This window comes from Mya arenaria, chromosome 1 (assembly GCF_026914265.1).
Source record: "Mya arenaria isolate MELC-2E11 chromosome 1, ASM2691426v1".
Classification (NCBI taxonomy): domain Eukaryota; kingdom Metazoa; phylum Mollusca; class Bivalvia; order Myida; family Myidae; genus Mya; species Mya arenaria.
The window spans coordinates 6,759,897-6,786,634 of NC_069122.1; the positions used below are offsets into that span (position 1 = coordinate 6,759,897).

The following is a 26,738-nucleotide window of genomic DNA, read 5'->3' on the forward strand; positions in this document are numbered from 1 at the left end:
ATACATTTTTGGTTAACTAGTGTCGTAATTTCACTGAATGTTGACATTCAGAATGCTTGAAAATGCTTCTTTTAAGTATGTTTTCTTCAAAATCTTCCCAAATCTTCGTAAAACATTTCAAATATCGATAGTTCGCTCATGTGTACGTGCGTACGATTTCAAAATTATCCAGGCCCGCCCTGTTAGTCGGCTCACTTTGATATATATTTATACTGCATCATTTAACAAATCATACTAGGAATCCCAACGTCTTCTTTTCGGAAATGAGTAAGATTCCACGTATTATCTGGTCATGTGTTCCTTTTTATAACCTAAGCCCCATATTTTTGGAAAACAGCCTGCGCAGCACCATCAAAACAAAAACTAGAATTGGAATACCTGAAGTTTCGAATAGTCATCTCTGGGTTTTCCTTTCTAATGATATAAAAGCACGTTTTTGCCTCATTCATGCCATTAACCAGGGCGCGACCATCTTCAGCAAATAAAGGTACACGCAGTTGTTTGTTCTTTTAAATAAGCGGTTTGTTAAACATTATTCATCTCTGATACATAAACAGTGCTTCAATAAGGTTAGGGTTGAGTTAGATTTTGGATTTATTTTATATTTACTTGCATTTATTAAATTATAAGTAACACTTTTCCATTTCATTTTTTTTTCACCAGGACCAAACGTCTGGGAAATTTTGAGACTTGGAGCTTCTCCTGAATAAAGGTTACCAAAGTATTTTTAGGTTAGTAATTTGATTTTGAATGAGTTTGTTGTGTTGGTTTTATTACATCCACTTTGTAGTATAGATATATACTGTTAATGTGCTAAAGTGTGAGTTTGTCTGTGATACTACTAGTATTGATAAGCGCGAGATAAGTGCCACTATAAATTAAATATAACAGCTGGTTTGGCGGAAAATGAGTACATGACACTGTAAATTAAATATAAAAAAACGGCACGTTCTGTAGCTTGTTTTCCGGGAATATGTACATGCCAATTTAAATTAAATATAAAAGACGCCACGTTCTTAGGCTGATTTGGCAGGAAATAAGTACATGGCACTAAAATAAATATAACAGACGACACGTTTACCGTAAGGATCGTCCCCCGTATACTTCATGACATATTCTGCCTTAGCGATACTAGTTTTACAAACATAATAAGGTTAAGCTAGGAGAAAGGGAGATTAATTGTTAATATGGTTTTAGTTACATGTTGACACCTGTTTAGGTAAAGGTACCGTGACGATTGAAAGTAAGATACTATTTATAATATTTTTGTTCCCAACAGGCAAGAAGATGAGTAACTCAGGTGGCGGAAGTGGCTCGGGTGGTACTAATGGGGGAGGTGGTGGCGGCGGCGGAGGCGGGGGTTTCGGAGGTGGCAATGGGGGTGCCGGCGGCAGTGGATCCAGCAAAAAGCATTTAGCGAACCGTTTATACGGAATTTCTGCGGGTGGAATGATCACCAGGATCATCGAAACTCCTGTTGACTTCCGGTTTCCGCAGGATGAAACCCCCATGAGCATGAATCTGGACCCTTCTAACATGAGCGTGAATCTGGACCCTTTCTAACATGAGTGTGACATTTTACTCACGTATGATGCAAATCGTCTACTTTTTATATTACTACATGTTGTTTTAAGTTAATTCGCACTAACTGTTTGACAATACAATATGATACATTGAAAGAGGAACGGGTTATTCAACAAATATGCATATACCTTTCTGTAATGATTAATTTTGTTAAACAAATAAAATATAAACTGACATAAATATTTATGCGTTATTGTCATTCGCTCCATTGATATATCCGATTTCCAATAATATGAATTCGGTTTTATGTGAACCCATATCATTTCAGGGTTTAAACAAATATGTTAAAATTAAAGAAAATACATTAAGAAAGAAATATGGATTAAACTGTCCTTTCTTGTACATTCTCACGTTGAAGAGGGAATTATCGAAACAGTACTGATGGTTGGGTTGAAAATTATAACATGGGAAAACTATTATAAATATATGAAAATGGTATTTCTGGAAGTTTTCGCAACACTTGTGATAGTACCTCTCAGCAGAAACCATATTTCAGTACAATTTCTATAACGGGCAATCTAAGAGCATGTTTCCGTCCGTGTATTTACTTAAATTTAAAATAAAACAAAATGATAACACGGTGATCATAAGACATGACTACCAACACAACATAAGTCCAAACCGACTACCAACAAATCGCAATTCCGAACCGACTACCAGAATCTCTTTGTATACTGACATACATTCGACAGATAAATTGACAATTATGATCATCAGTCAGATTCTGTTTACATTTCCCAACGTGTTTCGAAAGATCAAGTGCTAGATACCTTATATTATTGGTAATGGCCGACGGTGTTAGCGATTATACTTTCATTCAATGAATGGGTTAAGCGTAGTGGAATGTTTACTTCTTAAACCACAAGATGTCATTCATGTTTCAAATTTTCAAATACTGTGAAATCATTAATGTTCGTGGTTTTCGTGGGTTGGGTGATCCACGAATTCAAGATCCCACGAAATATAAACCCTTTATTCACTTTTTCAATTGCCTTGTTACGTACATACTCTAGTATATTCTTTACAGAGGTCGCAGTATACAGTGTTAAAACCTGTCTCACTGTATAACTTACGATCATTATTCTGTTAATATATTATAACTGCCTTTAACAAATAATGAACCAAATCAATTAAATGTGTTTTATGCAGCAAATGACAGTTATACGCACGTGGTTAAACGTGTGCTGTTAATGAAAATCTCCAAGTTTGCAAGATGTGCGTGATGAGTGTCCATACTCGATTTTTTTATTTAATGAAATAATTAATCGATTACTAGTACATTGAAGGTTACTAAGCACCGAACGTGACAATATACGCACCTTTTCGGTGTTTTCACAGTTTGCAAAATTCTTAATTGGCATTCAATTGCTTCCCCTATCTGTATTTATGATCAGGGTACATCTTCTTTTATTACCTTTATTCCCAATTAAATCGATAAGTGACATGGGTATATGCACTAATTGGCATGTTGTACCACATTAGCGAGTGTCATAAACCGAGTGACGTAGAAGACGGAAATCACGGGCCAGGGCGTGGATATTATGAAGACGATCTAGGACGATCGCATCTTCGATTTTTTTTTTCAAAATAAAAATCCACGAATTCAAGTACCCACGAAATTGTTTTTTTTTTGGCAAACCACGAAATTTTATGCCCACGAACATTAATGATTTCACAGTACTCCAAATAAAGATGTGCGTAATAAAACAATTCACGACATGGATACATTATAGCAAAGTCTTACTATACTAGGTTGAAACGCAAATATAAACATAAATTTATTTCATGTTTAGATGAAACACTAGTCGGACAAAGTGGAGCTGTTTTAATCATAAAAATATTAAAAATCAGTTTGGTGTTCAAAAAGGAAAGTCTTCGATTGATTGTGTAAAAAAACCCTAAATATATTACATTCAATTATTGTAAAAACCCGTTCATCAAAGATAAAATTGTATTTGTTGTTTTATTGATTATGAAAAGTGTTTCAATTACACATTCCAAAATCTATTTTATTAACTAATAACTGTAAATAATTCAGTTTGACGTTTCTTTTTTTAATTAATTATGTATTAACAAATATTACTAATAATATTGAAGGTATTTTCGCCATCAGTGATATCTGTCACGTATATCTTCGTTTATTTGCCAGTGACACGACACACGTGATTATATAAATACTCTATTGTGGATAACGGGACCTTAAAGTAAATACTTCAAAAAATAAAATAATGATATTCGAAAGAGAGAGAAAAGCTAGAAACACTTTCATCTTAACAAATAGAGAAAAAGTCGAATCATTTTAATATTTAGTTGTTACCTTGTTTAGGAATGGAAACTGGAATAGGACATAGAAACACATTGCACAACACTGCCGTATATATTTTGTTTATTGTTTATACTTTTTAAATCAACTTAACCTTTATCTCAAAGAAAACGCGAATAGTTTTGACAATCTCAAGTGATCAATTCTTAATTACGGATCAGAAATCATTGGACATTCTCCAGCAAAAGACATTGTAGTTTATTCAATGCATATTTATGAGAAAAAAAATCCGAACGTCAGAAAAGGTACCAACCTACCCGCGCTAGACGGTGAAATAGGCAGACAGCCAATGATCACTGAACAAAAAAAAGATACTTAAATATTGGATAATAATATCAATATGCAATGTTAAAAAGTGACGTTGAAACAATAATTCTAGCAAAAAATTAATTGGCTAAATCAGATAAATAAATTCTAAGATGAAATTGGAATGTAAGAGATCTGGTTAAATCAAGATATACAAACCACATCGATTCAAAAAAAAAGAATAATCGATATCTATAAACAGTCATGGAATACATATATTAATGAATCAAATAGACTAGACTCATATAGCTGGTTTAAAACAATAACTTAAGCAAGAAAGAATTTCTCGATATTAAACACACTAATAAATTTAGAATTGCCCTTACAAAATTTAGAGTGTCTTCACATGACCTATTGATCGAAACAGGAAGGCACCATAATATCCCGAGAACAGATGTAATATGTACATTTTACAACATGAATGTCCTGGAAAACAGATATCATTTGAAATGCTTGAAATAAAATGTTATTTGTATTATGTTAAAAAACCCAGCCACTTTTATCGCAATAAAAAAAGAAATCATTGTATTGTTTATTTAAATAAACACATTTCTTTGACAACACGTTTTGGTAAAACAAAGTTACAAATGATACATACATATACAAACATGCAAATTCGGAGAGAAGTAGATTTATTGTTTGTTGTTGTTGCCGTTCTTGTTGATATGAATATGTCTTTGGCGGTAAGATTCATTTGAAACATTACAACCGTTAATCACTTCAAGAATAAAACATTCGCTTTAAAAATGACACAACACCATTTTCATCTTCGGTCACCATCTTGACCTTTTTTACCGTCTGAAGCCCACCACCCCTTGCCGCCTTCGCCACCCTTGCCGCCGCCTGAGCCACCGCCGCCTCCACCTCCACCACCACCAAGTGGAAATCTGGCATCACCACCTTTTCCTCCGTTTTGACCGCGGTCACCACCTTTTCCGCCGTGTCCACCACCAAGTCCACCGCCACCACCACCGCCACCACCGCCTCCGCCGTTTGTGCCGCCTTTGCCACCACCGCCTCCCTTATGACCCATACCTACGAAAACAGGTTAAACAATCAAGTACTGAGGTGATGAAAACGTGGTTGGTTGTGTTTTCAAGGCATATATGATAAACGCTTTTCAACCGATGTATTCAAAACGAAAATTGATAAGAATGTATATATAACTCTTCACGCACAATAACTTGTCAACAAAGTGTTACTCTTATAATTAGTTTTTCTTCTGCTGTAACTACTTCTACTCTTACTGTTATTGTTAAAAGTATAGTACAACAGCAATAGCAGCAAGGTAAACAACATAAACAACAGCAACATTCACATATTATTATTATTATTATTATTATTATTATTATTATTATTATTATTATAAGAAACAGTAGTTTGGATTATAACTTACCTTATTATATTGTCTCGCTAACAAAAAGATAAATCCATTCAATTTTCAGTAATCAATCCTGTGACTTGCCATGCCGAATAAAAACTGAAAACAGAGGGGAAAAACCTCAAATTTTCCGCAAGTTCATGCTATGTAACACGTTTATTAGTTTACATAGTTGCTAACGGACTATTTGTACAAGCAGGTATTTTAAAAATCCCATTATATTATTAATAGAAACACGTCGTCTTACCCCGAGATGACTGTTTCTCACATTTTCTGAACACGATCACTCCGATATTGTGCTTTGTTTGTATTTTTATTTCGGAAGGAGTGTTGTTATTACGCATGCTATTTAAAGCTCTGAGTTATTCTCTGCACTACTTTCGCAAGGTAAGTCACTGATTTTACGTTATTAAATTTTGTTTTTAATTGGTATTGCAAAGTTAAATTGTCCACAAATTTGGGCCATGCAAAATTAATTCTTTACATACTTATGTGTTGATTATTCCATACAAGCTTGCAAGTGTAAAGTTTAGTGCTGAAGTCGAAATACAAACTGATGAAATCAAGTCTTACATGACATAAATCCATGAATAGGTTGCAAAGATGGTTAGTGCCTTTTGAATATTAACATCAATATTATTTCATCAATATTATTTCTATGTTTAATTCATATAGGTTTACCATGCTACTATTTTTGTATTTGTTATTTTATTTGCTTCTTGAATAAGAACATCTTCATCAAAAACAGGTTCTCTTTGAAAACATTCAAAATATTCAAAATTAACAGGTGGCTTTTGTATCATTAAATGATGGAGGGATCTGCTTGCACCGTAGTTATCACGGATCTTGGATACAACATTATTCAAGCTGATCTGGAGAAGAGATTTAAGAAAGTCGGGAATATTCTGGTAAGACATGGATTTGGATTTATGGATGTATAAGAGAGAACTAAAAGAAAGGTGTGTTGTCGTCCGATAAGCGACAGGATAAGGGCTTTTAGATATTATGTAAAAACAATATTCTTTATTTTTTAATGAAATTAAAAATACATGTAAGTTTAAGAAAGTAAAATTTTACCAATATATGTGAATACAACCGAGGCTGTTGAGTTTTAGGTTAACCTTTACTCCTTGTGAGCATGATAAACGAAGGGGAGTCATGCTTGGAAAAAGAATAATTAGAAGAATGAACAAAGCCCAAAAAATCAACGAAATGTTTTGAATGTTTGATTGCACAGAAAATAAATCTCGGCTTATTCGGTCTAATTACTTTTAAAAACATCGTTTTTTATACATACAGGGTAGCGAGGTGAAGCCCGACAAGGGTACTGGTATCGTGGTGTTCAAAAGCCCAGATGAGGCTCTCAGGGCCATTCAACAGCTCAATGGTTTGTTAAACTTCTTATAAAACTTACTGATATAAGTTGACCATTTAGTAAAACTAACTTCTTTGAATAGCATTAACTTTGTAATAATGCAAGCGGACATTTGCAGTAAATAAATAAGGAGATCGTAATGTTCTCTGCGTTAAATAACATATGTGTAAGTTTATTTCCTCCTTCCTTCCCACACTCTTATTTTTAATTTCGTCAGATCATGAACACGAGCAAAATAGCGGTGAGATGATGGTCCAGTCTGCTGAGACATTCTACAGGGAGCAGACCAAGAAAACGGGTAATGACCTGTTTTGTCGCCACGTGTGATTCTAACCTTGTCCAAACACTACTCACTAGTCCTTAAATATAATTATGATTGTGCTTATACAAGGAAGTGGTTAAAAAGCAGAATCAACCTGCTTTAATGAATGCGACATGATTCTTATTGAAATTATAATAGAAACACAAGGAACTTACTCCTCTCACATTGAAGCTTTAAGTTGCCTTGCAGATGGGGACTTGAACGACCTGGTGCATAAGGCTGAAAAGTATTACACTACACTGCCACGAACGAAAGGTAACTAGAAAGATACTTTTTTTTGACCGGAAAGGCATTAACGCGTGTTACATTTGTTTATATTTATACACGACAAGATTTTCTTAATTAAATTAATTTTTCCGAGTTCTTCGTCAAGTGTCGTCCATAAAATTTCTTTTTTTCAGATAATATTCAGTTCGAGAATAACAGGGCTTGGCAAGTTTGGAAGATGGAGGAGGTGAGGACCCGGGGAGGCGGAGGAGGGATAGGTGGTCAGGGTGGAGGGACGGGGCTTTTTAAGGGTCAGGACGGGCAACCCGGTGAGAGCGGATCCGGTGGCAAAGGTGGTGAAGCGGGGAAAGGAGGTGGGGCGAGAGGTCAGGGTGGAGGGATCGGGCTTTTTAAGGGCCAGGACGGGCAGCCCGGTGAGAGCGGACGCGGTGGTAAAGGTGGTGAAGGGGGGGAAGGAGGTGGGGCGGGAGGTCAGGGTGGAGGGACGGGGCTTTTTAAGGGTCAGGACGGGCAACCCGGTGAGAGCGGACCCGGTGGCAAAGGTGGTGAAGGGGGGAAAGGAGGTGGGGCGAGAGGTCAGGGTGGTGGGACCGGGCTTTTTAAGGGCCAAGACGGGCAGCCCGGTGAGAGCGGACGCGGTGGCAAAGGTGGCGAAGGGGGCAAAGGAGGTGGGGCGAGAGGTCAGGGTGGAGGGACGGGGCTTTTTAAGGGCCAGGACGGGCAGCCAGGCGAGAGCGGACCCGGTGGCAAAGGCGGCGAAGGGGGCAAGGGAGGTGGAAGGATAATGGATAACATCAGATCCTGGTGGTCTGGTGACAATACCTTGCACACACAGGCTGGGACCGCAACAAGTGATCACACAACGCCCCATAATTCAACGAAAGGGATCGGAGCAGAGGGTGAAGAAGTGAAACTTGGGTAAACTGTGGACAGGGAAGGAGCGGAGGAGAAAGCTCGACGTACGAACTAGGACGTACGATTTTGGGACATGTCTAGTTGTCCTTAAAATGGTCAAATGGCGACGTTCATAACCAATATCTCATTCAGACTCTAAAAAAGGTTTAATTGCATTTTTTTTTGTTTAAATTGATTGTTGTTTTCAATAAAATACGTTCACACAGGCTAACTTCAATATTTATAGAATGTTAAGGGTATTCATTTTAAACTCAATAGACGTGTTTTAAATGCTTTGCCTATGCTTTGAACTATTATTTCCCGTTTTCAAACAACTTTGTTCACCAGATTCAAACACAACTAGATATTAGTTATTAAAAAAAATTCAAGCAATGGTGAACATAGTTTATGAATCAATACTCTTATCCTATATTAAGAGGTTACTACCAGTGATGTTTATCATAAAAAATGTTAAATAAAAAAGCAAAATGAACAGTTTATTGTTTTGTGTTGATGATGCAGCAATTGACTTAATGGAATTAATGAGTTGTCCACCTTCACAGTTTGAAACCCAACTCAAAATTATTAATTGCATTAAACATACAGTTATGTTTATATGGAAATAAACTAGTTTCTTAACATGTTTGCATTGTACATGTATATTTAGTATGACTGATTAATTAGATTTTCTTCTCAAATTTTCGGATAATAAACTGACTAATGTTTGCTTGGTTTTTCTTGTAGTTTTTCGATGTCAACCATATTATTGTGTCACCTCTCTCAATTATGGGCCCGCTGCACTTTTAAGACACCTTCATTAACAGTTTTACTCCCGAACACACTGATGAATATCGGAACAAACCCAATGTAATGCTCAAACTTGTATCCTTACGCTTTGTATGCAAAATCCTTAACCACTAGGCCAAGATGGCGGTATGAAAGAAAATTGACCACCCCCCCCCCCCCAAAACAAAAACAACAACAAAAAAAACAAAACAACAACAACAAAAAAAAAACAAACTTGTAGATAGCTATTACAGATTAATGCAAGAGTTCAACGAATTATTAAAACGAAAGAACGCCATTACACCAGCTGAATGACTCATCTTTATCTGGTTTTCCATTACAACACTGTTTGGGGTGATTTCCAAATAGTGTTACTATTTTCAGTTTTAACAAAAAAACAAATGGTCATGACATGTCTCTAAAGAAGGCCGAACTTTGGTTTAACAAATATGCGCACGGTGACTCATCATGCGAACAAACTATCAATCATTTGAAGCTACAGAAAAAAATACACTGTCATATGTATTTGTTTACAATACGCACTTCATGACCCCGTAAACTTCTCCCAGGGATTTTCAAATCTTAGACATTTAACATATGTTTTTCTAACAAAATACAATAAAGTGCATATTTTAATAATATTTTCTTTGCAATTTCATTTCAAATGTTGGAAAGAAGCTATATAAAAGTGGCAATTTACTTCTTGAACATTTCACTATTTGAAAAAGTGCTCTTAGGTGTGAAGCAGGTTAGTAATACCAAGACAACCTGCGTGGCTTGTTGGGATAAGCGTGATATTGTGCACACAAACTGGTTTAAACCCCCAGTAAATTTACATTTTACTGACCGTTCCAAGGCGGTACCTAACAATCCTTGATAAACATTGTTTTTTAAATATAGTATGTATGCGCTGTGCTGCTTGTGGAGTTTTGCTGTTCTGCCATGTTTCTTGTTTGTGATGTTATGTTCTATGTCTTTGGCGTTTACCCAGTGCAATTACACCGGGTTTATGTTTAAACATTTTGCTACTAAGCTTGTTTCTGTAGCTTTTCGCATAAATATTGAATAGTCAAGTTGGGGTTTAACCTCCCCTGTAAAGGCAGGTGCTAAAGACTCGATTTGAGGAATGAACTCTAGGCTAAGTGGTTTTAATACATAACTGGTTAACTAGTGTCTTTATTTCACTGATTGTTGATATTCAGAATGCTTGACAATGCTTCTTTTAACTTATGTTTTCTTCAAAAGGAATAGAACATCTCTACCAATCCTACTTCGTAAAACACATTGAGGCCCTTCAAATAGTTCGCTTATGTGTACGTGCGTACGATTTCTAAATGTTCCTGGATTGCCCTGTAGTCGCTCACTTTAATATATATTTATATTACATCATCGAACAAATCAGACAGGGAATCCCAACGTCTTGTTTTTCGAAAATGACTAAGATTCTACGTCTTATCTGGTCATGTGTTTCTTTAAATATCCTAAAACCCATATTTTTTTGAAAACAGCCTTCGCAGTGCCACCAAAAAAGAAACTAGAATAAAAATACCTGTAGTTTCGAGAGTCATCTTTGGTTTACCTTTCTAACGATATAAAATATATAAAAGCAAGTTTTCGTCTCCAGTCAAATATTATACCAGAGCGCGATCGTCTTTAGCAAACAAAGGTTAAAGCAATTGTTTGTTCTTTATGTTTGAAATTAAACGGATTGTTAAACATTCTTCATCTCTTGTACAATAACAGCGTTTCAATAGGGTTGAAGTTAGGTTTAGATATTGGATATTTTTGTATATATGTACTTGCAGTCATTCAGTAACACTCTTCCATGATTTCAAATCTTTCAGCAGGACCAAAAGCCTGGGCAATCTTTGAGACTTGGAGCTTCTCCTGAATAAAGTAAGTGCGAGAGTATAAATTAAATACAACAAGCGTCATGTTCTTTAGCTGGTCTGGTGGGAAATAAGTACGTGACACTATAAATTAAATATAATAGACAACATTTTCTGTAGCTGATGGTAAAGTAGGTTATGGTACCATGACCATTGAAAATACATGTAAGATAATATTTAGAATTATTTTGTTCCCAACAGGCAAGAAGATGAGTGGCTCAGGTGGCGGAGGTGGCGAGGGTGGTTCAAATGGCGGTGGTGGTGGCGGCGGCGGAGGCGGGGGTTTCGGCGGTGGCAATGGGGGTGCCGGTGGCAGTGGCTCCAGCAAAAAGCATTTCGGGAACCGTTTATACGACATTCCTTCCGGTGGAATGAACACCAGGATCATCGAAAATCCTGTTGACTTCCGGTTTCCGCAGGATGAAATCCTCATGAGCAGGACTCTGGATCCTTCCAACATGAGCGGGAATCTGGACCCATTCTAACATGAGTGTAAATCATGACCCTTCCAACATGAGCTGGAATCTGGACCATTTCTAACATGAACGTGACGTTTCTCTCACGTGTCATGCACTGTTGTCTTCTTTTTATATTTCTTTAAAACATATTTTTAGTAAATTTATACACATTGTTTGTCAATAAAATGTGACATCTCGCAAAAGGAACGTGCAATTAATGGTAATACATATACCTTTCTGTCATAATTCCTCTTGTAAAGCAAATACAAAATAAAATGACATAACTATTTAAGCGTGTTTGTGATTCGTTCCATTGATGTTTCCCATTCAAAATTAATTGAATATTGGTTGCTTGGTGACCCCACATGATTGTGATATCATATTAAATGGTTTATTATAGCGAAAACAAGTGTGTCAAAGTTACACCGAAAACAATATCGAAAGCAGGCTTTAATTGGTATTGGAAGGTTGCTAAACGGACCAATTTACATACGATATCAGATGAAATAAAAAAAAGAAAGATATATATTGCAATAACTTTATAAACAAAAAGTATGCCTATGTCGCACTTACCATGTTCATACACTTGACATATATAGTATAAGTATATGTGCTTAGACGATATACTAAGTAGTATTAGTGTCAATAAACTTCAGTTCTGTTTTATTCATAAATACAGCTGAGATCAAGGTTGGATTTGAAATATTTCAATAAGAGGTCCTAATGATGAAATATTAAACATATCTTGAACATACCAGTGGGGGGGGGGGGGAGAGAGAGAAATAGGTTTAAAATTAACGTATAATTTTAAAATTTCTGTAATCCGTTTTTTCCAAATGTGGAATAAAATATAGAAACAGTGTTTAAAATCGGAGAAAAAAAATCACGACCTTAGTAAAAAAATGTCAGATAATTATACGCTCATGCTTCAAGTAAAAAAGGGAAAGCTACACGTTTCTGATGGTATTGCGACCCACCATGACAAAAGTATTGGTATTCCTTAGTGTTAATAAGAAATATGGATTTAACTGTCCTTTCTGGTATATTCTCACTTAAATCAATGAACTATCGAATTGGCGTTGTTGTATTTAAATAGTCTAATAAAATATAATATCGTAGAATATATTATGAATAAATGAATTGCATTACATTCACGATTTAATCAGAACAGAACAGAGCAGAATGTTTATTCAACTTAAGCATACATAGCTCATCGTTATAAACACAAAAATAAATACACATATTAAATAAATAAATAAATAAATATTGCATGCATGAAAGAACAAAATGAATAGTTTTGCATTCTACTTTATACAATAATATTATACAATACAGTGAGAAAAAGAACAAAAAAACAAAACACTTAAGAATACTAATTTAGCAGTTGTGAATGTGAGGAGGTCTTTAGGGGTGATTTATACATTTAAGTCTCTTATTTTAAAAGCTTTGGTACAAAAAAAATAGCTAATATTACTATTAAACATAAACTTATTGTCAGAATTGAGTAATGATATACATTTTACCATACTAGGATGTCTGATTTAATATCTAGGTTTAATCAATTGCTTACAATCTGAGTGGTACAGTTAATTAAATACAAACACAGCAGCTACACAGCTTAATGATTTCATGTGAATTTGATAATTTGCAAATTGTTCAAAGACCATGGCCAAACTGACTTCCAACAGATAAAAGGAAAAACCGCTTGCCAATAACACATAATGCCGCAAACTGACTTAAAATAATTACACTTAAGGCCAGCTGACTACCAACAACATCAAACAATGTCACAACTGACTAATATGACATACAAATAAATAGAAAAATAAGGACAAACTTTAACATTTTTGTGTGTGTGTTTTTTTAATCGCAGTTACACCGCTTTTCTTGCTTTAATATTATCATATTATATACATGCATGTTCTAATTTAAGAGACATTTCATATATCTTGGTTTTCTTGATTATACAAATATAGGTACACATCAACTTGTTGTTTTGGTGGGGGGAACCCAAGTAATTTGTTATCGTGTGTTTTCGCTTTCAGTACCTCTGTGTACACCTTTGTTGACATATAAAGACAACATTTAATACAGTCGAAACGCGCTATGTCGAATTCTGTTATCTCGATGTTCCGGTTTTGTAGAACTTTTTCGAATATTTTGGGTTACTTTGGCTTGATATGTTTTGTATTTTGAATTATTTGGACGCTCAGTAAGATACTAAGTCGTTTAAAGCTATATATGTAAGTCGATCAAATGAGTTTCTTAGTCGTTTTCACAAAAATACGTAGGTTGTTTCCACGAATTACTCAGTAGTTTTCGTAAAGAGATTCGTAAGTCTCGTTTATATCAGATACTTAGTCATTTTAACGAGAAATGATAGTCGATCCTAAGAGTAAAACAACACGTATGTCACCTGTATGTCACCGTTTGCTATTTTCAAGCATTTCATCTGCCGTGAATAATGCTAGGACGAAATAGCTTGTGATAACTACTTAATTGTATTAATATTTTTAGCAAAGGTGTCATCAAATAAAAGGGTCTCAAGCGGATAAAAAGAAATTAAAAAGCGCGAGAAATGTATTAAATAAAATATTTATTTCAGAACAACATGGAATTGTGTGATGTACATAAGAACCTTTATCTAAATGAAACAAGTTATCATGGTATGTTTTTTTTAATAATCAAACACAGGCTCTTTTTGTAGAACCACGTAAATAATGATGCATATATTTACAAAAAATCACATGGAGGGTAGAAGATAGTTGTTTATTTTTGTTGTTGTTGTTGTTGTTGATTGGAATAGTTCTGTGGCTGGTAGTTCGATTGGAATACAATTCAATTCAATTCAAGAATTATTTATACGATTATGAAATAACACAACACAATTAAATCATTGTCAGTCACCATCTTCACCTTTTTCTCCGTCCGGAGCCCACCATCCTTCACCGCCTTCACCACCCTGGCCGCCGCCTGAGCCACCACCACCTCCACCCCCACCACCACCAAACGGAAAACTGGCATCACCACCATTTTCTCCATTTTCACCAACGTCACCACCTTTTCCACCGTCTCCTCCACCAATTCCACCGCCACCACCACCGCCTCCTCCGCCTCCACCGCCTGTACCTCCTCCGCCACCACCGCCTCCGCTACTCATACCTGACAACATTGTTCAAACTATCAGGTGTCTTTAATTCCAGATATGTACTTTATAAACGTTTTTTAAACCGATGTATAAAGTAAAACAAAATATAATAATTATACACACATGTATATGTAATTTTCTGGCACAATTACTAAGAATTCTACTCATATAATAAGATTTTCTGCTGCTGTTGCTACTTCTACTCGTACTGCTGTTACTAAAATACCAAACACTAATGTCGTACTACTGTAGCAGAATCAACAAAAACAAGAGCATTAATATTATTGTTATCATCATCATCATCATCATCATCATCATCATCATCATCATCATCATTATCATTATTATTATTATTATTATTATTACAAAAACTTACTTACCTTGTCGACAAATTAATTGTAATATAAATATAGTTGATAAATGCAAGAAAGCCATTACTATATATTACTATTTGTGGTGTCTTACCTGATTGAACAGTTTCGCTTAAAAAAGATTACTGCAATTAGTTTTCAGTAATAAATCTGATCAGACTGATATTTGCCATAAACAAAATCGAAAATATCCAAATATTCCAAAGTTCCACGCTATGCCTAATGTTTATAAATTTGTTAATTTTGTACAAGGCTTAACAAAAGAAAAAATGTGTCTATTAATAGAAACACGTCGTCTTATCACGAGATGACGGTTTCTCACATTTTCTGAAAACGATCACTCGCGATGAAGTTATTGCGTATTACGTTGTTATCTCAGCTTTTCTCATTTAAAACAGAACAGGACAGAACATAATTTTATACCAGCACAGTACATAGTCAAATAATATCAAACATATTTACAAATATAAAATTCAACAAGTGACATAATACAGAATCGATGTAGGTTGAATACAAATAGAGATAAATATGTTGTCGTGCACAAATGCAAATAAATGCACATACATACATAATGTGAGGATGAGCATATTATACTAATTATCATAAGTAAGAGAAATTCTATGTTTTACAGATTCTTTAATATATTTTGACAAGTAAAATATTGCATTAAGAATACAACCTATATATTAATAAATATATACGGATATTAAAATACTGGTTTAAACTTAAGAAAAGTGATAATATAGTTATTCAATCGGTCATTGAAGATGCTGTGATAGATATTGATAATGATAAATTAAACTGGTTTAGTAATGTGAAGAACCTTCTTACACGATATGGATTTTATAATGTATGGTGTGATGATTCACAGATAAACGAAAACCATTTTATTTGTATTATTAAACAACGTCTTATAGACGAATATTTACAGCAATGGCAAAGAAATGTCAACGAAAATGGTATTTTAGCTTTTAGAGAACTAAAAACCTCATTTGAATTTGAATATTATTTAGAAAAATATCGCGTCAAGAAGTCTGAGAATTGCTATTACAAAATAACGTATTTGTTCCCATAATCTAAGAATACATAGTGTTAGATATGATAGACTTGAAAGAAACTTGCGTCATTGTCAATTATGTGATTCTAATGAATTAGAAGATGAGATTCACTTTATGTTTTAGTGTTCATTATATGTTCTGTTAAGACAAAATTATATTAAACGCTATTACAGAGTTAGACCTAGTATGTTTAAACTTGTTCAGCTATTAAATACACAAAATAAATCTGAAGCATGTATGTTAGGTAAATATATATCGGAAGCATTTAAGATTCGTAATACTTTATTAATGAATATATAAACCATATCATTAATTGTTCATCATAATAATATTATCATTTAGAATATTTTAACCACGTTTTACCCTTAAGTTATGATATTTAATTCTATATTCCTCATGTTTTCAATTATATATTGAAAATGATTGTTCCAACATGTATACATAAACGAATGTCAAATAAAAACCTACTAACTTTGATGATTGCAATAACACTTTTTCAGTTCATCATTTGTATGTCAATAATACTAGTCGCTATCGGCTTAGTTTAGTTGTAATGATGATATGTTTATATGAAAGCATAACACAAAAACTGTTAAATTTACGTGTTATAAAATATGTTCTGTTCTGTATATTTTTTAGTTTGATTGATTTGTGATTTACAATTCCAGTTCATCCTTAAAAAAGTTGATTATTATATTTATTATTTCACACACTTGTATAATTGTAATTGTAAAATATTTAATATGTATATGAAACACAAAAACTGTATAGTTTACATGTAATAAATTCTGTTTTGTTCCTATATGTACAGCCAATACAATTGCAGAGAGGCAATCATTAAGTACTGGGCTTAATCATTACCAATGTGTCAGACAATGAGGTTGTATTCTTAGACAGTTAGATGACCTGAATTAAGTTCTTTATAATTAAGAAGAGTTCGTTCGCAACGCTCACTCCGCCCATTCTTAATCATTAATATTTTAGTTCATGTTATCAAACTATTACGTAAATCGTAACAACAACTTCTAAACTAAACTAGTACTGTAAACATAAACATGTATTAAAACGCAAGAAGGAGACAATGTACATGGTGTCGTTGAACATGTATAGTACCTAATGCAAATTTAATCAGTGAACAAATCATACAGGGAATCCCAAGGTCTTGTTTTTCGAAAATGACTAAGATTCTACGTCTGGTCATGTATTTCTTTTAATAAGCTAAAACCCATATTTTTCGAAAACAGACTGCGCAGTGCCACCAAAAAAGAAACTAGAATTGGAATACCTGAAGTTTCGAATAGTCATCTCTGGTTTTCCTTCCTAACGATATAAAAGCACGTTTCCGCCTACAGTCTTACCATTAACCACAGCGCTATCGTATACATCAAAGAAAGGTATATGTAGTTGTTTGTTCTTAATGTGTTTGTAAAAAGCTGTTTGTTAAACATTTTCATCTCCTGTACATTAACAGCGTTTCAACAGTGATTGCTTTGGTTTTGGATTTGTTATATACCCTCTTGCGGTCATTCAGTAACACTTTCTATTTCATTTTTTTTCAGCAGGACCAAACGTCTGGGCAATCTTTGAGACTTGAAGTTCCGAATAAAGGTTACCAAAGTAACTTTAGGTAGGTATTTTTTTTAAAGAGGTTTTGTGGTTTTTGTTTTCCACACAATTTGAAGTATAGATAAAACTGTGTATATGCGGAAGTGCGAGAATGACTGTGGTCCTATTAGTACTGATAAGCGGGAAATAAGTACGTGTCACCATAAATTAAATGTAACAGATGACACGTTCTGTTGCAACATTTAATCACAACTATACAAACATTGTACAAATTGTAGTTCTTATTTTCTCATAATAAACTTCACTTACAAACTATAAGTGTATAACTGCATTTGTTTTACAAAACTAATTAAATTTAAAAACAAAACCCACCTTATAAGGTTAAGCTCAATGACAACAAAATTTTACAGAGTATTTTCATATAGAAATAGTTTCATTTTAACCAATGTATAGGAGACGGTACCGTGACATTGGCAACTGGAGTTACTCAACCGGAAGTTGACCCATCTTCTTTCAACATCTATTGCTGCCTTACCTTTATCGATCTACTTCCGAAGCCTTCATTATTTCAGCGGAACTGTCTTTATTGCTCATACTACACTGAAATGAGATAATATTTAGATTTTATTTTGTTTCAAGCAGACGATGAGTAACACAGGTGGCGGAGGTGGCGCGGGTGGTTCTAATGGCGGCGGTGGTGGCGGTGGTGGAGGCGGAGGCGTCGGAGGTGGCAATGGGGGTGCCGGCGGCAGCGGCTCCAGCAAAAAGCATTTCGGGAGCCGTTCATACGACATTTCTTCTGGTGGAATGAACACAAGGATCATCGAAAATCCTGTTGACTTCCGGTTTCCGCAGGATGAAACCCTCATGAGCATGAATCTGGACCCTTTCTAACATGCGCTTGACATTTTTCTCACATATCGTGCAAATTCGTCTTCTTTTTATATTTCGTTAAAAACGTTGTTTTTAGTTAATTTACACGAAATGTTTGGCAATTTAATATGACATATTGAAAAAAGGAACTGGTAATTAAACGGTTATACATTAAGTTTTTCTTTTACTTTACTGCCTTGTAAAGCAAATACAAAATAAAATAACATAACTATGTATGCGTGTTTGTGATTTGTTCCATTGATGTATTCGATTTACAATAAAGTGAATATTATATGCTTGGTGACCCCACATGATTTTGATACCATATCTAATGGGTTATTACAGCAGAAAACAGGTATGTCAAAATTACACCGAAAACAATATCGAAAGCAGGCTTGAATTGGCATTCGGAAATTGCAAAACGGGCCAATTCACATTCGATATCAGATTAAATAAAACAACTAAAATATAAATTGCAATAACTTTATTAACAAACTGTATGCTAATTTTCGAACTGATCATGTACATACACTTAACTATAATCTATAAGTACATGTACTTAGACGATTCTCAATACGAATAAGTGTTAATTAACTACTTTTCTATCGTGTTCATAAATACCCCTGAGGTCAAGGTTGGATTTGAAATATTTCAATAAGAGGTCCTAATGATGAAAATGTAGCTTATGTACAGAAGGATTTAAATGTTCGCATTTTTTTTCGGTAAAATTCTGAGTACAAAAGGTGACGTAACTGTCATTTATTTAGTGCAACAAATGACGTTATAAGCATTTTAGTTGGTGATTTGATGGAAATTCCTATGCTTAATAAGTGAAAAAAAATCACAGTATTGCAAAACTTTATTTATTGTGCAATTCTCTTTATTTATTAAAAGTTGGCTATTTTGGCCTTAATTTTCTGCAAGTTTCCATTTATAACATGAAACGCGATACGTTAGCCGTTAACGAGATACGCATTTTTTAAACGAGTCACTAAGTCGTTTAACGAAAAATGTTAGTCGATTCTACGAGTAAAAAAACAACAACACGTATGTCACCTCAATGTCACCGTTTGCCATTTCCAAGCATTTAAATTATCTGCCGTAAATAATGAAAGGACGAAATAGCTTGTGATTACTTCTGAATTGTAATAATACTTTTTAGCAGGTGTAACCATGTCGGCAAATGAAAGGGTCTCAAGCGGATAAAAAGAAATTAAAAAGCGCGAGAAATGCATGAAATGAAATATTGATTACAATCAACATTGTATTATGTGACGTACATCAGAACGTTTATCGTAATAAAACCAACATCATTGCATGATTTAATTTTAATAATCAAAGTCATCTAGGTCTTTTTTTAAAACAACATAAATCATGAAGCATATATTTACAAAAAACACATGGTTGGTAGTAGACCCTTATTTATTGTTGTTGTTAGTGTTGTTGATATAAATAGTTCTTTGGCTGGTAGTTGGATTTGAATTCAATTCAATCAAAGAATAATGAAATACTTTTTAAAAATTACACAACACCATCAAATCATTGTATGTCGACATTTTGACCTCTTTCTTCCTCGGAAGCCAACTACCCATCACCTTGTCCGACGCCTGAGCCACCATCGCCTCCACCTCCACCACCACCACCACCACCACCACCATCACCTTTCATCCATTTTAACCAACGTCACAACATTTTTCAAGGTATCCACTACCAATTCCACCGCCACCACCACAGCCTCCGACGTCTGTACCGCCTCCACAACCTCCAACGTCTGTACCGCCTCCACACCCACAGTCTCCTCCGCCTCCATCGCCTGAACCGCCTCCGCCACCATATCCTATTTTTCCAACAGTTTCACGCTATATATATGCCACATGTTTTTTTTTAAATTGTTTGTTTTGAACTCTACTATGGTAACAAAGAAAACACTTGTCTATTAATAGAAACACGTCGTCTTATCACGAGATGACGGTTTCTCACATTTTCTGAAAACGACCCGGATGTACTGTGCTTAGTTACTATTTTTAGCCGGATTGTTCACGGAAAAATACTAGGTATCCGGACCGGTGTGCGTTTACACATAATAAATATTTTTATGTTTAATTTAAATTGATCAACCCTCATTCTATGTTTGCATGGATTACAATTTTGAATAACATCATGATGACGTAACTATAACGATATGATGTATTAAAGGGAGGTAAAAAAAATCAGTATGATGATACATGCAATTTTACTCATTTCTGTCTTGAATAACATCACGACTTTATCAAAAAAAGCTCTCATGTAACTTTCAAATAAAATTTGACCAGTAGCATTTTGGTTTTTCACTCGCATTTAATATTTTACTTTGACCCTCATACAAGAGGGCGCTTTTTCTCCTTTAAACATTTTTCTCGTATAGTTTCTAATGTATTTTTCTTTGATCTGATTTAGAAGATTAGTCCTAACATCGTTCCACTTAACACTCAAACCACCGTTCCACCAAGGTTTATGAACTCGCTTATTCTTTTTCATTCATTTTTTCACTGAGATTTACCTCCCTTGGAAAAAAGTGCTTCGCCATCTGCGATAAATGCGTATCCAGGAATTCGGTTTATGATGTCAATCTAGTCTTGTCTGTTTTTGTCGGTCCCTAGCAGTGTTATATTATCCTTTAGTAGTTCATACGTAGTTCATGTAACCTTCTGGGATATTCTGTCGTTCTTATTTCAATGTGAGTTTGATTAAAAAGCCTCCAGCAACACATCTGAATCTTAAAGTGACACTCTCGTTCAAAATTAATGCATACACAAGCATAACTAACATCATTTGTGACTGATAAATCTTTAACTACTTGCCAAAATAAGCTTTTATGGAAAATACTAATTAATGATAACAAGATTGTAACCGTGTATTGTATAGCAGAAATTCCATAAATATTAGGGATGCAAACGAATGGCAAAATTGATATTCGAATATTCGGTAATTCTTTCGAACGAATATTCGAATATTCGATTACCAAAATACATCTTTTAAAAGTTGTAGTAAACTTTTATAATATTCTCTAAAGTAATAGCCGGGGCATTTTAGCTTTTCCTTGTCGTAATAACTACGCGTGGCGAACCCTGAATAACACCAAATGAGCCTCTGAAATTCTTCATTTCAGAAAGACAAAAAGTCATACTTTATCAACAGAGAAAAATTAACAAAAACTTTTTATTAATATTCCTCTGCCTTCATATTTGTAAACAACGTGAACCTAGATGGATTTTGGGTCAAATGGCGTTATGTGCCAATGGAGAGTCTCCGTAGGACGAGCAGCCTCGTTCTGGGATTGACCTATAATATATAAACTACGGAAAAACTAAACCAACTTGGGAACTAGTCTATTTTAGATTTTCTTAATTGGTAGAAGCAATTTACCTAAAATAATTGGATTTTTTTTCTGTCACTTGTCGTTTTCTGTCACTCCCCGTGTTTTTACATTAAGCTAGTTATTGTAAAAACACGGGGACTATTTATGGTACCCGACGATATGTCCCTAAATGATACATGCCGCGTGTTTAGTGTATTGTCATCACATTCACACCTCTGGCATTATGGGCCAATCGTTGTTTAAACAAGACAAACGAATCTTAAATACAACAACATAGTTGTAGGCAAAATATTTATTATTATTATTATTCAACAAAAAAAACATCGAATATTCGAATACCGATTTTGACATTCGAATACCAAACGTTTGATCGAATATTCGAATATTCGAATATTCGTTTGCATCCCTAATAAATATTAAATGATTGCTGAGAGCTAAAAGATTTTTTATGGTCTCAGAAGGTAGAAATACCGTGTTTTATGCTCATTTCTTTCAAATTAAACTCAGTATCCTTCATAAGAATCATTGTTTTCGACATATATTCATTCTTTTTGGAATATTAAAACAAAAGTATTAATTGTGGTGAATTTGGGAGTAAGAGTGCATCTTTAACATTTTTCAAAGACAATTTCTAGCGTTATAAACGGGCGTTTCTTTTAACTTGCGAAAATGGTGCATTTTGAGCGTATTTTATTACTTTTTTGCTCCTTTATTGAAATTAAAAGTACGATTGACGAACTTGTATTTTCATTTTTATGTAATTTATGCAGTTTAAATACATGAATTGGCACTAAGATGAAATTCCAGAAAAATAATAACAATATGGTGATATATGTTGGTCAATCACGTCTCCTTCCGGTAGAATGTCAACTTCTGCGATGTAATCATCATCGCTCCCGACACGAATGTAAAATGGACTCGCTCATCATTGGGCACCAATTCTTTTCCCGATTATGCATTCGAAAACACTCATAGTATAACTACATGTATTTTTCTTTTTGATATCGAAATTGCCAACCCACGCACGGTACAGTCAATGAAAAATAAGATACCTGAAAACAAAACCTCACACCCACAAGGACTCGTTGACATATAAAAACAACTTAACCTTTAAGCCTTAAATTGAAAAATTAAGTGAATAATACAAGGCCTAGCCAAATATTCTTAGCAACAAATTATACCGGTTGGAAATTAGTAACATAACTTTGACCAACCGCAGCAACAAATTATACCGGTTGGAAATTAGTAACATAACTTTGACCAACCGCAACTAAATCTTAAAAGCTTAAATAGTAGCCTTACAATTTTGTTTACTATAATCTTTATAGTATTCACCGTGGGAAACACATTCCAACGGTCACGTGATTTTCATTGATCAAGTTTGTTTATACTCTCGATCGTGAGAAATACCATCAGTATCAGTAGTATATATCGTAGTCATATAATTGTGCACACTCTGACCCGTATAAATACTACTAGTGGTGTGTGTTTTATTTAACAATCATTGTGAATTTAACGGTAAAATTACCCTTCGATAGTCCGTCTGTTTAATCCTGCGCCATTGAGTGAATTTATCACGTGATACTTTCCTCCCACATGGTATCTCCTCCAATAAATAGCCTAAATCATGGCACCTGGCGAACTCGTTCTTTTCTCTATCCCGGGTTGGGAAAAATAGTAATACTGAACGGAGCCACCCCTGTAGAATAGCACAAGCATTCACATTTAATTCTTTTTTTATTTTTCAAGTATTTAACCCCATACATTTATGGGAAGAAGGGCGTCGGGGAGTTTGTTTATATGTTGTTTTGATAATTCACCAGCCGTTGTATATTATCAATTTACCGTCCCTCCGGGATGAGAATCCTTTTTATGTAATTAATGTATATAACATTTTAAATTATTATATAATATTTTAACAGTGGCCCTGAAAAGGATCGTGTTCTTTCTTATAGTTAGTAGAGTCTTTGTTTATGCCAGTATTAAACTACCATCCGGAAACGGCTCTAATATTAATAGCGATATTTTAAATACACCCTGGAGGATCAACCAATCTCTATTTTATTTCATAATTTAATCAGTCCTTGGCAACGCTTTCACATATTGTAACACCATAGGTTGGAGTCTTAAGCTGGGAATCGTTATATTCTCCATCCTGGCTTGCCTAGTTACACAGCGATACTAGTCCAAAAAGAAAAAGGAAAAAAAAGAAAAAAAAAAGAACAACAATAACAACAGTTGGACACTTATATATACATGTATAACACACTTTTCTTTGTTTTGTTTTTTATTGAATATCGCTGTTGTATTATAAACAAGAAAAGAAAAGAAAAGAAAAAAGAATTCACTAAAAGAAAAAATCAAAGCGCTGATAGCGCTGTATGAACAGGGTTTTAAACGGGTTTTCACCATTATGATTTACGATCATCGGTGTATTAATAAGGTGCTGATATGTTGCACAGTGAATCTAAGAGTCCGCGTGTAAAACAACCATAGGGGCCGCCCCAGGTTTTTTGAAGCATGATGGTAAATGAAAAATTAATATTTTATTGACAATAAAATTAATGTCGCTGTGTAAGAAGGCAAACAATGATGGAGAACGTAACCAATCTGAGCAGAACTCCATCATATGGTGTTACATATGAGTATATATATACTAATCAAACTTTACTCATTAGAAAGAGTTTACCTATGTTTGCCTTGTTATTTACAAAACATCTTCGAAAATAAAACAGATTAAAGAGAAATGGTTTCTTAATTAAAATGATGAAAAATTAAATAATTTCAAACAATTGTAGATATATATACATCATATAAAGTTAGAATAGAATCTTTAATTTCAAAACTGTTTTTCCTTCATTGTCTATATGGTCAGCAACTCTCTTCTATTTCTATATCGTCAGGTAACTCGTCAGCACTTTAGCACGTTTGTTATTCCCACGTGGGCTATCACGTGATGTTTTAAGCAGGGCAACTGTGTGATAATTGAGATCAATGAGACCATTGTTGCTTTCTAGGTCATTCCAGGTTTTAAGATGAGAATACATTTGTAATTCCTAAGCGAGGGTGGGTCTATATGTCCAGGTTACCATATGTAGCAGTTAAAATTCAAACAACAAACACAGTGCTCTTCAATATCTCTATATTCAACATTATCGAAGGTACATATAATATCGGAGCGTCATGAAAATATAAATATAAACAACCATAAGATAATGAATAATAACATGTTTATAAGTTAACATCGTAAACAGTCTTATATCTTATACCAGGTACGATTTAATCATGTGCAGTGACAGATTAAATTAAATGGCTAAAGCATATAAAACACACATATAATACAAGCGTTTACAACAACAACAACAACAACACAGTACATCATAAAACAAATCATTGACATGGAACTTACTGATTTATGGAATCAAACACTCCTACTTCCTCGTACTCCCATGGTGACTTCTGTTTTCTATGCATCATTAACCAAACCCACATATATTAGTATATGGAATGAGGCTAAAAGAATCTCACGGAACTGCCATTCTCGATTTAAATACAAAATCTGCTGATGTCGTAAAAATACATGGCAAAACTAAATAAATGCAGCTGAATGAAATAATGGTCATTCCAACCCATTGCTAACCCAAGACATACACAAAAGACTACAAATGCAAATTAATACTAACCATCAGAACATCAGATTCCAAGTAAAACAATCAAGTTTTCTAAAACAAAGTAAAACAAACATCTCTGTAGACTTCAAATGTGCACGACAATCAATCAAGCTTGGATTTCCCGCTTCTTCTTTACAAAGGCAAGGCAAAGAAATCTGATTAACTTACTGCATTATCTCATTACAGGATTATCTCTCTTCGACTGTAAATTCACTTGGCTTCATCATTGTGTCACGTGATTGAATGATGCGCTTAGAGTGGATAGTAATTCTTTGTTTACGTTTCGATGTTCATTCATCTTTTGGTGCAGGGATACTTCTTTAATGCTATCTTTATCTAAGTTCAACAGATTAAATTATTTAAATAGATATTGCGTTATGATTGCTGCTTGCTTTGTCAAATCTACCTCGGTTATTTAATACATAGCTTGCAATTAATATAGTCTGCAATTTCTCAAACTATATTTTTGGTGGTAAATCGGCTGGCGACATTTGTAACTATTAATAGGAATTTTCTGTTGTGAGTGTCGAGTTTGTGGCTACACTGAACAGGGTTCAAAAATCCAGGCAAACGAACCATATACCGCCCCCATCCCTGATGGGGGTGGTTTAGGAAACTAACTAGTGAGAAATCTGTCATTTAAAAAAAATAAAAAAATTCTCACTAGCTAGTTGTTATAATGCCAAGGATACGTTGTATATATAAACACTTACTATTGTAAAGAATTTTAAAATTTAGACATCTTTTTAAAATGTAGGCTGAGCCTAAAATGTTTGTAAAGGAAAAATTATAGCATAATTTCTACGATGTATTTGAAGTATTTGATTTTAATGCGTATGTGATAGATTCTTAAAACATTATTTAAATATTGAATTTTAACCAGATATTTGTACATACTGTGTAGGAATATTTATATATATACAGTCCAAAGCACCCACGCTACGATTAAAGACGAGATGTTAAAAATGTTATTAAATCTGTAGAAATACTATAAAACGTAGCGTGCTCGCCGAATGGGTATAACCTGATGGCGAGGGTAAATAAGCTCACCCCCCCCCCCCGCCTTTAGTTCAATAGCGTTACTAACGCTATTCAAAATCGTGGACTTCCAAGACGATATTTGAGCATATATCAACATTTGTTGAAG

General features: G+C 34.3%; 2 protein-coding genes and 4 long non-coding RNA genes across 10 annotated transcripts; 4 read left to right on the forward strand and 2 right to left on the reverse strand.

Annotated features, from left to right (window-relative positions):
- Window positions 1–343: 343 nt before the first annotated feature.
- On the forward strand, window positions 344–1,766 carry LOC128230515 (uncharacterized). Its single transcript, XR_008260244.1, has 3 exons — window positions 344–487; window positions 664–731; window positions 1,280–1,766. It is a non-coding gene; the product is annotated as an uncharacterized LOC128230515 (long non-coding RNA).
- Window positions 1,767–3,878: 2,112 nt separating this feature from the next.
- Window positions 3,879–5,894, reverse strand: LOC128230519 (uncharacterized). Its single transcript, XR_008260245.1, has 3 exons — window positions 5,842–5,894; window positions 5,610–5,693; window positions 3,879–5,248 (listed from the first exon to the last, which is right to left on the reverse strand). It is a non-coding gene; the product is annotated as an uncharacterized LOC128230519 (long non-coding RNA).
- On the forward strand, window positions 5,781–8,906 carry LOC128230496 (PE-PGRS family protein PE_PGRS16-like). The gene is made up of 6 exons (XM_052942817.1): window positions 5,781–5,981; window positions 6,382–6,502; window positions 6,894–6,981; window positions 7,187–7,267; window positions 7,481–7,546; window positions 7,693–8,906. The coding sequence occupies exons 2-6, from the start codon at window positions 6,401–6,403 to the stop codon at window positions 8,439–8,441; spliced, it is 1,086 nt and encodes a 361-aa protein (XP_052798777.1). The 5' UTR covers window positions 5,781–5,981; window positions 6,382–6,400; the 3' UTR covers window positions 8,442–8,906.
- Window positions 8,907–10,697: 1,791 nt separating this feature from the next.
- Window positions 10,698–11,838, forward strand: LOC128230502 (protein FAM98B-like). 2 transcript variants are annotated; one of them, XR_008260241.1, is made up of 3 exons: window positions 10,698–10,865; window positions 11,044–11,095; window positions 11,290–11,838. XR_008260241.1 is itself a non-coding variant. In XM_052942828.1 (2 exons), the coding sequence occupies exon 2, from the start codon at window positions 11,298–11,300 to the stop codon at window positions 11,571–11,573; it is 276 nt and encodes a 91-aa protein (XP_052798788.1). In that variant the 5' UTR covers window positions 10,926–11,095; window positions 11,290–11,297; the 3' UTR covers window positions 11,574–11,838. The 2 variants fall into 2 exon arrangements, 1 of the variants encoding a protein (XP_052798788.1); XM_052942828.1 differs by lacking the exon at window positions 10,698–10,865 and having other exon boundaries at window positions 10,926–11,095.
- A 2,287-nt stretch (window positions 11,839–14,125) lies between these two features.
- Window positions 14,126–15,346, reverse strand: LOC128230531 (uncharacterized). The gene is made up of 2 exons (XR_008260252.1): window positions 15,160–15,346; window positions 14,126–14,708 (listed from the first exon to the last, which is right to left on the reverse strand). It is a non-coding gene; the product is annotated as an uncharacterized LOC128230531 (long non-coding RNA).
- A 93-nt stretch (window positions 15,347–15,439) lies between these two features.
- LOC128230523 (uncharacterized) lies at window positions 15,440–18,796 on the forward strand. Of its 4 annotated transcripts, none has more exons than XR_008260250.1 (4): window positions 15,440–15,566; window positions 17,368–17,517; window positions 17,683–17,750; window positions 18,329–18,796. It is a non-coding gene; the product is annotated as an uncharacterized LOC128230523 (long non-coding RNA). The 4 variants fall into 4 exon arrangements; XR_008260251.1 differs by having other exon boundaries at window positions 15,503–15,638; XR_008260249.1 differs by having other exon boundaries at window positions 15,528–15,671.
- The last annotated feature ends 7,942 nt before the right edge of the window (window positions 18,797–26,738 follow it).

What these genes read in the sequence shown, in the direction of transcription:
- LOC128230496 (XM_052942817.1), top strand. Translation starts at nt 6,401, where the DNA reads ATGATGGAGGGATCTGCTTGCACCGTAGTTATCACGGATCTTGGATAC. An exon ending in AGAAAGTCGGGAATATTCTG is followed by an intron (nt 6,503 to 6,893) that starts GTAAGACATGGA and finishes TTATACATACAG; the next exon opens with GGTAGCGAGGTGAAGCCCGA. An exon ending in GGCCATTCAACAGCTCAATG is followed by an intron (nt 6,982 to 7,186) that starts GTTTGTTAAACT and finishes TAATTTCGTCAG; the next exon opens with ATCATGAACACGAGCAAAAT.
- LOC128230502 (XM_052942828.1), top strand. Translation starts at nt 11,298, where the DNA reads ATGAGTGGCTCAGGTGGCGGAGGTGGCGAGGGTGGTTCAAATGGCGGT.